Here is a 13,228-nt window from a genome sequence, read left to right on the forward strand (position 1 = left end):
ATGTAAAGTAGGGGTATTTGTGGAAAAAATGGGGTATTTAATGAAATGGTTACTTTGTAATTGGACGTCCCAAAATAGAAATATGTATACTTTCTGACTGGACGGAGGGAGTATCGTACAATACTGATAGGGTTAATTTAGTTTTTTTACCTTTATTTCTACTTTATTTTAATATAATACTAATATTTCTAAAATTTTGTGAAAAAACAAATGGATATATAGATATGAGACGAAGGAAGTATTATTTAACGAAGAATATATAGTGTTAGTATTTTGATGTAGATTAGGTTTTTGGACTTAATTTTTTTTATATAAAATGGAGTGTTAATATAATATATATATATATATATATATATGGGCGTTGGTGTTTATTCGACCGAATCAACATATGTTATAAAAAAAAAAAACAATGTATATTTCTACATAATATAATATATACTGTATTATAACATAGTATATGTATAGTGTATATGATGTTTATTTTTATAACATATTCTGATCGGTCAAATCAACACTATGAGTAGTAAAAGTGTGAAGAGTTTTTTATGTTTTTGTAATTTGATTTTATGTATAAAATAATTGAATGTGTAATAGAGTGTTTGCAATTTAAATAGTAAAAGTTAAAAATATTTTGGTATTAATGTATAATTATTTTTTCTAAAATAAAAAATAGATAGAACATACAAAAATGATAAAAATGTTATTTTGAATTAGGACTAAGAGAATATATATATAAATGTTATTTTGAATTCAAACGGATATAGGATATAGGATATAGTATATATATATATATATTAAGAAACGAAGACTAACTGTTAATGTTTGGAATGAAAAATAGCGGTTATATTTTTAATTTTATTAATTTTTTCTTTAACTATAAATAAAGTACCTTCTCTGTCTCGACAATAGTCATATTTATCATTTTTGTCCGTTTCAAAACAATAATCTTATTTCCATAAATAATCATATCACTGTAAAATTATCTTTACTTTTTCAATTACTACTACTTTTTACACTAATACACTTACAAGGACAAAAAATTGTTTTACCTGTACTTTTTATCCACTACTAATATAATATCAATATTTCTTAAATTTTGTGTCAAATACAACCCAGACTATAGTTTTTGGGAGGGAAAAAGTATTATGTTTCATAACTTTTGTTTTCCCAACTTATATATAAATTGATAATTTGTGTAAATAAAACAATTATAAAATTTTAAAAACCAGACAGGAAATATCGGATTATATAGTAGTAATATATTTCAAAAATATGTTAAGACACAAACAACTATCGATAAGTTGGGTCCCATTTCTCTCAACAATTAATTACTGTTCTGTACCAAAAATAATAAAAATCTTTATTACATGTCGACAACTAATTGTTACGAACACTATTTACTCTCAATAAATCTGCTATAAAAGTTGTATTTAAAACAATTTAATCATCAAGGCATTGATTAAGGGCATGTTTGATTGCCAACATCAAATACAAATATTATAAATTCTTACATGGAATTGGAATTTAATTATAATTTATAATGTCATATTCATTTTCTGTCATAGATTAAAAGACTAAAACTAGCATTTTGTGTTTTTTTTTTATTTTTTTATTATTATTACTTTTTGAATTTTGTTACTATACAATATTCATTATTTATTTATATATATATATATATTCATAAATATCACTTACAGCTGCTATAAATATATACACACATTTGCATTTATCATATATGTATACAACAATAATAATTTTGTATCAATATATGTATAAAAAATATATCTATCGATAATATTAATTCAGTAACAAATTAACAGTATATCATACGTTTTAGATTAATCTTTATATATAAATATTTAACATATTATATAACTATAATGATAAAATGAATATAGAAAGGGAAATATTAGCTTTGTAATATTTTACATTTTTTTTATTTTTTAAGTAGCATCGTATAATTTATAATAAAACAATATATCACACACATATATACGTACAATTAATATATGACAGTAAACAATAATGATAAAATAATCAATACTATATATATATATATATATATATATGATCGACTGGTTATCAATATAGAATATGCCTTGACCGTACGATCTAATTATGATACATAATTATTAATAATAAAATGAATAAAAAGGTCGACCACACTCTAAAGTTATTATACAGTATTGTTATTTTTAATAAAGATATAATTTATTTTTCAGTTAAATTTATTCTCACTTTCCTTTTCAGTCATTGGATTAAATTTGTCTCATTATTAATTTTGTCAAAGTTAACAAATCAACGTTTAATTATTATCTTCTATTCAATGCTTATTTACAACAAATACCACTAAGTTTATTATATTCTCTTTGTTTATTTACTTTACTTTTTAATTAAATTTTCAAAAATACCCTCAATTATCTATCATTTTTCAATAAAATATTCATTTTTTTCAATACTGCATAGAATAAGGCAAGTTATACTTTTTTTTTTTTAATTTTATGACGTGGGAATCCGCAACCGCTACCCGAAAGTGCGCACTGGGTAAACCCCCGGCCGAACCTAATACCCTACAAATTAGGCCCGACGAGAAATTCAAACTAAGTGAACCATGAAAGGCAGATGACCTAAAGCATCGGAGATTTGAACCCATGACCTCCCGGTGTGATACTTTTATTACATGTGTGGTTGTTTGTGTTTCAAAGCTTAATTTATTTATTTTAAAAGTGTTTTGTTTAGATTTCAAATTCAAATCACTATTTTACACTATACTATTGTTAGTAAATACTCCCTCCGTCCACAAAAAAAGTATACAATTATTTTTGGCGCGATGTTTAAGAAATAATAATATTTTAATTATAGTGGGTAGTTAAAAGTAGTGTAATTATATTTTTGTTCTTGCTTTTTGGTGTAAAAGTAATGATGTGATGTAAAGTAGGGGTATTCATGGAAAAAAGTAAAGTATTTAATGAAATGTTTACTTTGTAATTGGACGTTCCAAAATAGAAACATGTATACTTTCTAGCTGAACGGAGGGAGTATTTTTTAATAAAATATTATATAAATTATATTTAAATAAAATTTAAATTATTTAATCCCACACCAAAACAAACAAGGGTATTATAAGTACTATATTTCTTCCATCACAATTAAAAATATCATTTATATCATTTTTGTTGATTCCACGAAAAATATCTCTTTCTTATTGCAGTAAAAATAATTGAATATTAATATCAAATACCTTTCATAAATTATAAATATAATATTATATAAATAATTAATTTATAATAAAATATAAATAATAAAAATATTAAAATTATTTTATATATTTTTATTAATTAATAAAATATTATTATTTTTTAGTTATTAAAAAATATCAAAAATGCCTTTGACATGTACGGATCTACTAAGAGGTTGGGGGTAACTGAAATCCAAACCTCCAATTTTATGTTTCTGTGTTTGTTTGGGATTTGGATTTTAAGTTGAAATTTAAATAGTAAAAAATTTGAATTTGAATAGTTGTATGATGTGATATAAATAGGTGTTGATGTGATTTTTTGAATATAAAATTAATTTTTAATATAATATAAAAAATAAAAAATAGGTGTTTGATTTGATATTTTTTTGGGGAGAAAAAATAGAATAAATAGTATATTGAAAATCCAATCCCCAAACAAACCCACCCTTAAGTGTAAAATATTATTTATTTTTCATGTTTCTATATTTTTTTACTTTTCTATTATTTTTAAAAAATTAAATTGTGAATTCCAACTGAAAGATGATAGTTCAAAAAATTTTAAATTAAAATTAAACTATAAAAGAATCAATTGATTGGACAGTGTTGCGTCTAATGTTCATATGCTGATTCTGTCACTATACTTTTAATTATGACAAATAAAATATACTAATTCCGTAGCAATATAATAGTCTTGTTTACTATTTTTGTTCATTTTAAAATAATAGTTCATTTTCATAAATAATCATATCACTGTAAAACTATTCATACACTATTCATATCACTGTAAAACTTTTTTATTATTATTATACAATTGTCAATACTTTATATACTAATATACTCACATGATCAAAAAATAATTTATCCATATTTTTTATCTCCTACTAATATGATATCAATATTCATTAAATTTTATGTCTAATATAATAAGATTATACTTTTAGCACGGAGGAAGTATTATTTATTAAAAAATCAAAGAAATAGTTTGCAAAGTGTCTTTTTTTATAGGTTAAAATTCAAAAGCCTCAAAAATATATACTGTTGGAGCAGTGAAAAAACACTACCGGTCTTTGTATTTTAATTTTTTTTTCTCTAAAAATATTAAATTAAATACTCATTTTTTATTTATTTTATTACACTAAAATCTAAATTTACATTCAAAATATTACATCAACCCATATTTTTATAACATCAAACAACTATTTCAATTTATAATTTTACTATTCAAAAGTCAAAATCCAAAATCAAATCCTCACAAGTAAACACTTCCTAATTTTTGTTCTTTTGTGGGTTTAGGATATACTTCATCCGTCCGTAAAATTTATTCTCAATTTCTTTTTTAGTCCGTCCGCTAAATTTATTCCTATATTTCTTTTTAGTTCGTCTGCAAAATTTATTCTCACTTTCCTTTTAGTCCGTCCGCTCAATTTCTCACTTTACTAATTTTGACAAAGTCACCAAATCAATATTTAATTATTATTCTTCATTCAACACTTATTTACAATAAATATCACTGACTTTATTACATTCTCTCTCTTCATTTACTTTCATTTCTAACTAAATTTTCAAAAATACCTCAAACTACATATTACTTTTTCAATAAAATATTAATTTTTCTTAAACTTTGTGCCGGACCAAAATGGACTATTTTTAGTGGACGGAGAGAGTATTTTTAATTATTCATATTCTTTTTTTATTCCAAAAATATTAAATTAAATTATTTTTTTTATATTATACTATAAATTTATTTTACATTCAAAATATCAAATAAATATATATTTATATCACATCAAATAACTATTTAAATTTAACTTTTTATTATTAAAAACTACAAAACTCAAACCCACACACAAACACACCCTGAGCGATACAATCAGTGATTGACACAAACGTACAAATTTTATTTTAATTTGTATCTACTTTTTCTGCCAAAAAATTATACACCACAATTTTGCAATGGACACACAATCAAACAATTAAATAAAATAAAAGAATTGTTCCGTAAGAGATGGTCTTGTAATGATGTAAGGGTTGGACTTGTAATCGTATCCCGTGCTCAACACAATAAGACTATATTTTTTTTTTTTAGAGAAATGAAAGTACTAAATATGCAAAACCATTGTGGAGATAGAATTCATCAATGAGTGAAAATAAGGTTAGTTAACTTGACTTCACTCCATATATTGTTTGGTAAGATTCACTATAAATATCATAAAAAATATCATATATATTTATATTAATATAATATATATATACTTTATTCATTTACAAAAAGTTAACAATTTAATACAAAATATTATTTTTTATATTATCGAATTTTCTTTACCCAACATACTTGGGGTGTGTTTGTTCGGGGGATTGAATTTAGAATATACTGTTCATCCCTTTTTTTTCCCCAAAAAAATATCAAATCAAAAACATATTTTTTATTTTTTTATATTATACTAAAAATCAATTTTTACATTCAAAACATCAAATCAACACTTATTTATATCACATCATACAACTATTCAAATTCAAAATTTTTATTATTCAAATCCCAACTCAAAATCCAAAATTCCAAACAAAAATAAATTCTTCCAAAAACATTAAGCTAATAAACCAATAGTTACTATGTAACTAATTGTTTATTTTCTTAAAAAGTTTGTTGTATACAATATTATTGTAAATATATTAAATTATAGTAGTGGATATTTTGCAGTGGACGTCCAAATAAAACAAAATAAATAAATTACCGACTGACAGAAGAAATATATATATATATATATATAAATAAAAGATTATGCATTGAATTATGAATAGTAAAATAAAAACAGCTTTGTGCTGTTGAACTCAAAGTAACAGTTATTCTAATCAGAATAAAAAGGTAAAAAGTTTACTGTATTAATATATATCTGGCTTCCGTATATCTCCAACTGTTTGTGGAATTAATAAATTTTATTTTTATTATTTAAATAAATTTGTCAGTCACAAATGTATATACATATTGTTTTAATTTTTTTGATGTAATAAAAATTTCAAACTTTGAGTAAATAAAGACTGACTCCATCTGTTTGTATATATAGTTAAAATTTAGGTTTTGTAAGTACAAGAGAATGATCTCTCTCTCTCTCTCTCTCTCTCTATATATATATATATATATTGTGATCTAAAAAATAAATATTAGTGTTATAACGATTGTTGACAAAAAAAATTTTTTTATAAAATTTCTATAATATACACACATAGGTGTCATCAATATATGTATGTACATTTAATATAGCCAATTAGATGGAAATGTTAATTAGAATTTGTTTGAAATTCCTGGTTTTCAAATTGGTATTATTTTCAAATTTAATTCCAATTCCCAACTAAACAATTTTTATTAATTTTTTTGTTTATTTGTAATGTCTGTATTTTTCAATATTATTATTATTATTATTATTATTTTTGGATGACGTGGGAACCCGCAGCCGCTATCCGAAAATGCGCACTGGGTAAACCTCCAGCCGAACCTAATACCCTGCAAACCAGGCCCGACGAAAAAGTCACACTAGGCGAACTATGTGTAGCAGGTGACTGACGGGTAGGAGAAAAAAGAATTGTTCACCAGCTCCAGCAACCACTTCGGGGTAAAAGTTATTTATTTATTTGGCTGATGCAACAATTGAAATATGAAGTTTTATAAGATAAAATATTATAATTTCATAGAGAATTATATTGCAAAAATTTCATAGTAAAAAATAGAAAAAAAAAAAAAAATTGTTTTGGTTGCATTTTGGTAGTTTGGTGCGTTTTGAGAGTAGTAAGATTTTAAATTATGTTTGATTTAATTTTTTATATGCTAAATAATATTTAGTAATATATTGTCAAGAGAAAAAAATAAAAACAGAAGAAGAAATTTATTGTAATTTAATAGTAATAACAAATATTTGGAAATACTACCAAACAAACTGAAAATAAAAGGTAACATAAGGTAGATAATTATAATGTAACATAAAAGCGCTACTTAAAAAGTTAGAAAACGTATTTGAGTGAATGAATGCGACATTGAATGATCGTACAGGGAATCGTTAGGACAGTGACCCCACGGGGAATTACCGTACCACTCCCTGTAAATGGCATTGCTCTAATAATATGAGTAGCTTATGCTAGCTTTTATGTAAGAAATTCTTTGGGGTTTTTTTTTTTTTTTTTTTTTTTTTTTTTTAATAAAAAAAAATTGCTTATAACTTCTATGTGATTTGTAAAATCTTTCTATATTTTAAAAATTGTATGGTACCCTTTATATTTTAAAAAATATTGCATGAAACCCTACCACCATGAAACTTTCCTCGTGTGATAAGAAGATGATTTTTTATCTATATATTTTGCATGGCAGAGGGGTTTTATGCAATATTTTTTAAAGTATAAGGGAACGTCATACAATTTTTTAAAGTAAAATGGGGATTTATGCTGAGTTTCGAAACCACAAAGTGGTTTCATGCAACATTTTTTAAAGTATAAGAAGATGTCATGCAATTTTTAAAGTAAAAGGAAAATTTAAGTTGAGTTTCGAAATCACAAGAGAGTTATTTTTGCTTTTTTTTTAACAAAAATAACATACACAATTTTTCAAAAAAAATTATTCTCTTCGTTCATTAAAAGTTAAAACTAATCTATTTGGGCCTGACACGAAAATTAAAAAAATGAATATTTTATTGAAAAAGTGATAGGTACTCGATGGTATTTTTAAAAATTTAGTTAGAAATTAAACTAAATGAAGAAAGAATGTAATAAAGTTAATAATATTTGTTGTAAATAAGTGTTTAATGAAGGATAATAATTAAATATTGATTTGTTACTTTCGATAAAATTAGTAATGAGATAAATTTAATGGACGGACTAAAAAGAAAAGTGAGAATCAATTTGACGGACGGAGATAGTAATATATTACACACATTTATTATTTTTATATTATCTACATAATTTTCTATACGTCATATAAAAAATATTCTTTCATACCAATTCACAAAACAAACACACCTTTTGTCTTTGCGTTTCAATCATACTCACATCCTACACAAATTATATTGTCCTAGCCTAGCTACATAGCATTATAAAATCTTTCATTTATTTTAATTTTTTCTTTTTATGTTTTTCTTATAAAAAAATTAATTTGTTCAAATGAATGAAGTTGTTTTGTAGTTCTAATGGGATAGTTTGATGGAAGAGAACAATAATAAGCTACGGTTAACTTGATCATAAGGAGTTTGCTGATAACTTAGTGTTTTTAAGTGCTACGATTCTCTATAAATATTAATAAAAAAATAATTTATATACATTAATTAATACAATATATATATATATTATTCACTTACAAAAAAAATCAATAATTCAATACAAAATATTTATATTATCAATATATTTTTTCATACATAACATAAAAATATATTCATTTAAAAATATAAAGTAAGCAAATCTAAATTCGGTTGTTTGCAACGAATTATTGTATCTATTTTTTTATTCATCTTTCATAAAAATATTCGACAATTCAATATATTTACAACAATGTCAGCCAATAAACTCTTAAAAGCAAACGCAAGTAATAAAGGTATTTTTGTACATTAAATATTATTTACTTTTAATTAAACTTAATGCAAAGAACAAATGCATATATAACAAAATAAAAGAGGAAGTAATATTTTTTTTACTTAAATTACAAATATATTATTACAAATATAATTACTTTATACATAAAGTCAAAGTTAAATTCAAAGAACAAAAATATTAAATTTTTTTACACACTTTCACTAACTAATAAAATATTATTATTTGTTAATTTACTACAAAAATCCTAAGAAACAAATACTTGAGGGAGTATATATTACATTTTAATAATTATCTCTAAATGCTAATCTAATTTTCTAGTCAAATGATTGTAAAACTAATGGAATTAATTGTGTACTAGTTTAGACAATCAACAAAATATCCCTTACTTAAATGATTTCATTTCCTCTTATCCAATGATTGAACTAATAAATTAATAAATCTAATTAATTTATTTTCCATCAATTAAAAAAAAAAAAAAATCCTTCCAATTTCTTTCCTTATGAATTTGAACAACCCCAAAACACACACCACCACACATATGTATGTACATCATGGTGGTGCTCACTTTCGAGAGGTTCAGGGTAAAACAAAAACAGAAGTTCCTAAATATATATATGTATATTTTTTTATTTATAATAAAATATAAATAAAATAATTTTTAAACATTTTTAAATACAAATTAATTTTAAAATTTTTATGACACTATAAGATTAAAACTCTGACAACCATTACAAAATAGTATCACACCACCACCAAGCTACATCTGAGGTAATGGGTTCAAACCCTGACGCTTTCAGGTCTTATCTGTTAAACATGATACATCTAAGTATGATTTGCTTTATCGAATCTACTTTGCAAACTGTTAAGTTCGGTCGAGGATTTACTTAAAGCGGACACGAATGGTAGCAGCTGCGATTCCTACATTATAAAAAATAATAATAATAATAATACTAATAATAAATATATAACACTACTAGGAAAAAGGCTGACAATTGCGAAATTTGTCGCAAATTTTAATATGTGATAATTAAAAGTTACAGAAAGTAATTTCGTAACAAATTTATGTCACAACTTTTTATTTTAACTATTCCGTAAGTAGTATTTGCAGAAAAAGCTATAAACAACTTTCCGTGACTATTTAAAGTAACGACTTATGCAACAAAAATATTCAAGATATTTCTATTTCGTGTCTTTTAACTATTTCGTCACAAAAATTGTTACAAAAATTTTTCTTGACTATTTTAAGTTGCGGAAAAAATAACCAAAATATTTCCAACATTTTAAATTATTACAGATATTGTCATAGTATAATTTTCGTGACTTTTTAAAATCAAATGTCACAACATAAGTAACGAAAACAACTATAAAATTTTTCTTATTTTCGTGACTTTAGAGTAGATAGATTAAAATAAAAAATAACTATAAGGTAATTGGTTGAAAAATAGTGTGGTATTATTTTGTAATTTATTGTTACGAAAATGTAATTTTGTTGCAGCTTCTGTTGCTATATAAAGTCACGGAAATGTCATAGTATTATTCTATAACTTATTATCACAGAAATGTCACCACTTAAAAAAAAAAATCACCAGCAAAATTCCACAGAAATGGTTCCGTATATTTTTCCGTGACTTTTTAGTAAAAAGTCATCAATTTGTATTAAAACTGCGATTTTTTTTTTTACCGCAATTATAACCTAATATTTTGGTAGTGTAAAATAAATTATATATATAATACATATATGTATAATATAAATATATAACGGCCCTCAATTTATATTGGGTCATAGGCAGGCGCCCCCATTTGTCCGGCCCGAAACATATATATATATATATATATGTAAATTGAAAACCCTAAAGTTATAAATTTGATGACCTCAACAACCAAAATGAATGAAACACACATGGATGAGACAACAGTATTTAATTTAACAAAATAAAATAAAATGGACAAAATTTCAAACATAAAAAGGATCCCATTGGATATAATAAATAATCCAAGTTTCCAAAAACAAGTTGTTAGTTGTCACCCTTTCATGGCTAAATCACATTCTCACCAAAGCATACACACATCACACCATTATTTCTTCCTTCATTAAATATACATACATACAATACCTATATCTTATATATATATATATATTACATATCAATCAAAACCTTATTATATATAATACCCTCACCATATCATATACCCCATCCTATCATCATCTCTTACACTACCCATAAGTACCCACCCCACCCCACCCCACCCCCCTTAGCCAAAATGGGGAGGTCACCGTGTTGCGATAAGGTCGGGGTGAAGAAGGGGCCGTGGACGCCGGAGGAGGACCAGAAGCTCTTGGCGTATATCCAAGAGCACGGCCATGGAAGCTGGCGAGCCCTCCCTCCGAAAGCCGGTATATAGAAACATTCAAATATCTAAATATATATATGTAATGAAAATGAAGGGAAATTTTTCAATATAAACCACGCATGCATGCAACCTCGTACGTATTGTGATTTGAGGAAGAAATGGAGCAAACCCTAATTGTATACGTTTCTTGAAAAAGTAGTGTTCAAATTTTATTAGTTTTTTTTTTTTTTTTTCCCTGAGTTTTTTGTGATGCCCTTCGTTACAGTTAAATTTACATATTACATTGCGTGTAATGTAATAATCAGACATTCAGCTATAATAATATATATTTTTAAATAACAACAAATCTAGCTAATTAATTAATTAAAATCGACTTGGGGGTTTAGGGTTGCAGAGATGTGGGAAAAGCTGCAGATTAAGATGGACTAATTACCTGAGGCCTGACATCAAGAGGGGCAAATTCAGCTTGCAAGAAGAACAGACCATCATTCAGCTCCACGCACTTCTTGGAAACAGGTTAATTAATTATTTATTTATTTAAAAAGGGTTTTGGATGATCAGAACTAGGGGGACCAAATAGTACCCGACACAAAATTGATTAATCACTGTATAGAGTTTTTTCATCCTACATTTATTGGTGTCATCTGGGCACTGCATAAATATACTCTCTAGCCTCTCTCAGAACTGACAATATCACACATATACTTTTTGGAACAATAATTCAAACTTAAATACATATCTTCGCAATATATATATAATCATAGATTTTATTTTATTTATTTTTTTAATCTTAAATCAACACCTAATTAACACCAATCATTTTACTTTCTATTATTGTGGGTCATCTTGATTTATTTTATTTTATTTTTGATTTTTTTTACTAGATGGTCCGCCATAGCTAGCCATTTGCCGAAAAGAACCGACAATGAGATCAAGAACTATTGGAACACGCACCTTAAAAAGAGATTAAGTAAAATGGGAATCGACCCGATTACCCACAAGCCTAAGAACCACCCGTTGATCGGGTCGGGTCAACCCAAAGACGTCGCGAACCTTAGCCACATGGCGCAATGGGAGAGTGCCCGGCTCGAGGCCGAGGCAAGAATTGTCCGAGAATCGAAACTAATGTCCTCAAACAACACTAATTTGTTGATCAACAAACCCGCCACCACCACAACCACCACCGCTCCGCCGCCGCCGCCGCCGCCGCCACGGCCGCCGTGTCTCGACATTCTAAAAGTTTGGCAAGGGGCATTTCTTACAAAGCCTAGGAAAGACACCACTCTCTCCATCATAGGCGGCCATGGATTCTCCACCACCACCGCCGCCGCCGGAACCCTCGAGTCGCCGACGTCGATACTCAACTTCATCGACGGAGGCGGCGGTGGCGGCGCCGGGCTGGTGATCCACCAAAACTGCACCTACATCAGCAACCTTAACAGAGATCACATAAACCAGGACTACGAGGGCAAGGGCATAACGGACAATTCACTACAGCTGCATGAGGGCAACATCGGAAACCCCATGATTATTCCTTCCTCTTACAATGTTGCAGATGATGACGATGATTCCTTAAGGCTTCCGACTTTTTTGGAGGGCTTCGAAGATCTGCCGGCTGAGACTACTTCAATTGGCTGCGCCACGTCATGCACCGGAATCGACGGCGGCGGTGGTGGCGCCGCCACCGGAGATAGCAAGAACAGTTACTGGAGCAGCATTCTGAGCTCTCCCATGGATGCTTTAGGGGTGATCTGATTCGAAGCTTACATTGAATATTCCATTGTCTGTATCAGAAGAAGATATGATCGTCGAGTGTAATTTACAGCGTGTGCTTAGCAAAGTTTGAGGTTGTTGTGGTTGCTGGGTTCTTTTATTTTATTTTATTTTGTTTTTTTGTTTTTGTGGTTAAGAATGGTTGCGAGAGTGCTTATGATTCTTAGTTGGGTCAATTAAATCAAGTATGCAATATTGTAATAATCTGCAAAACCTTAATTATTAGTGTAATTTGATCTGGCAATTAATTATTAGTTGGTGTAAGGATTTGGATAATAATGTGCTCAATTTATTTAT

The 13,228-nt window shown here is 26.8% G+C and overlaps 1 protein-coding gene across 1 annotated transcript; it reads left to right on the forward strand.

The window, feature by feature from the left end:
• The first annotated feature begins 11,068 nt into the window (after positions 1-11,068).
• LOC127245529 (myb-related protein 306-like) lies at positions 11,069-12,914 on the forward strand. The gene is made up of 3 exons (XM_051266480.1): positions 11,069-11,201; positions 11,545-11,674; positions 12,043-12,914. The coding sequence occupies exons 1-3, from the start codon at positions 11,069-11,071 to the stop codon at positions 12,911-12,913; spliced, it is 1,134 nt and encodes a 377-aa protein (XP_051122437.1). The 3' UTR covers position 12,914.
• The last annotated feature ends 314 nt before the right edge of the window (positions 12,915-13,228 follow it).

This window comes from Andrographis paniculata, unplaced genomic scaffold, assembly GCF_009805555.1.
Source record: "Andrographis paniculata isolate CXL003 unplaced genomic scaffold, ASM980555v1 Contig22END, whole genome shotgun sequence".
In the NCBI taxonomy this organism is placed as follows: domain Eukaryota; kingdom Viridiplantae; phylum Streptophyta; class Magnoliopsida; order Lamiales; family Acanthaceae; genus Andrographis; species Andrographis paniculata.

Excerpts from the sequence above, each read along its gene's own strand:
- LOC127245529 (XM_051266480.1), top strand. The coding sequence starts at position 11,069 with ATGGGGAGGTCACCGTGTTGCGATAAGGTCGGGGTGAAGAAGGGGCCG. Across the intron at positions 11,202-11,544 it reads AGCCCTCCCTCCGAAAGCCG|GGTTGCAGAGATGTGGGAAA; the intron begins GTATATAGAAAC and ends TTGGGGGTTTAG. Across the intron at positions 11,675-12,042 it reads CACGCACTTCTTGGAAACAG|ATGGTCCGCCATAGCTAGCC; the intron begins GTTAATTAATTA and ends TTTTTTTACTAG.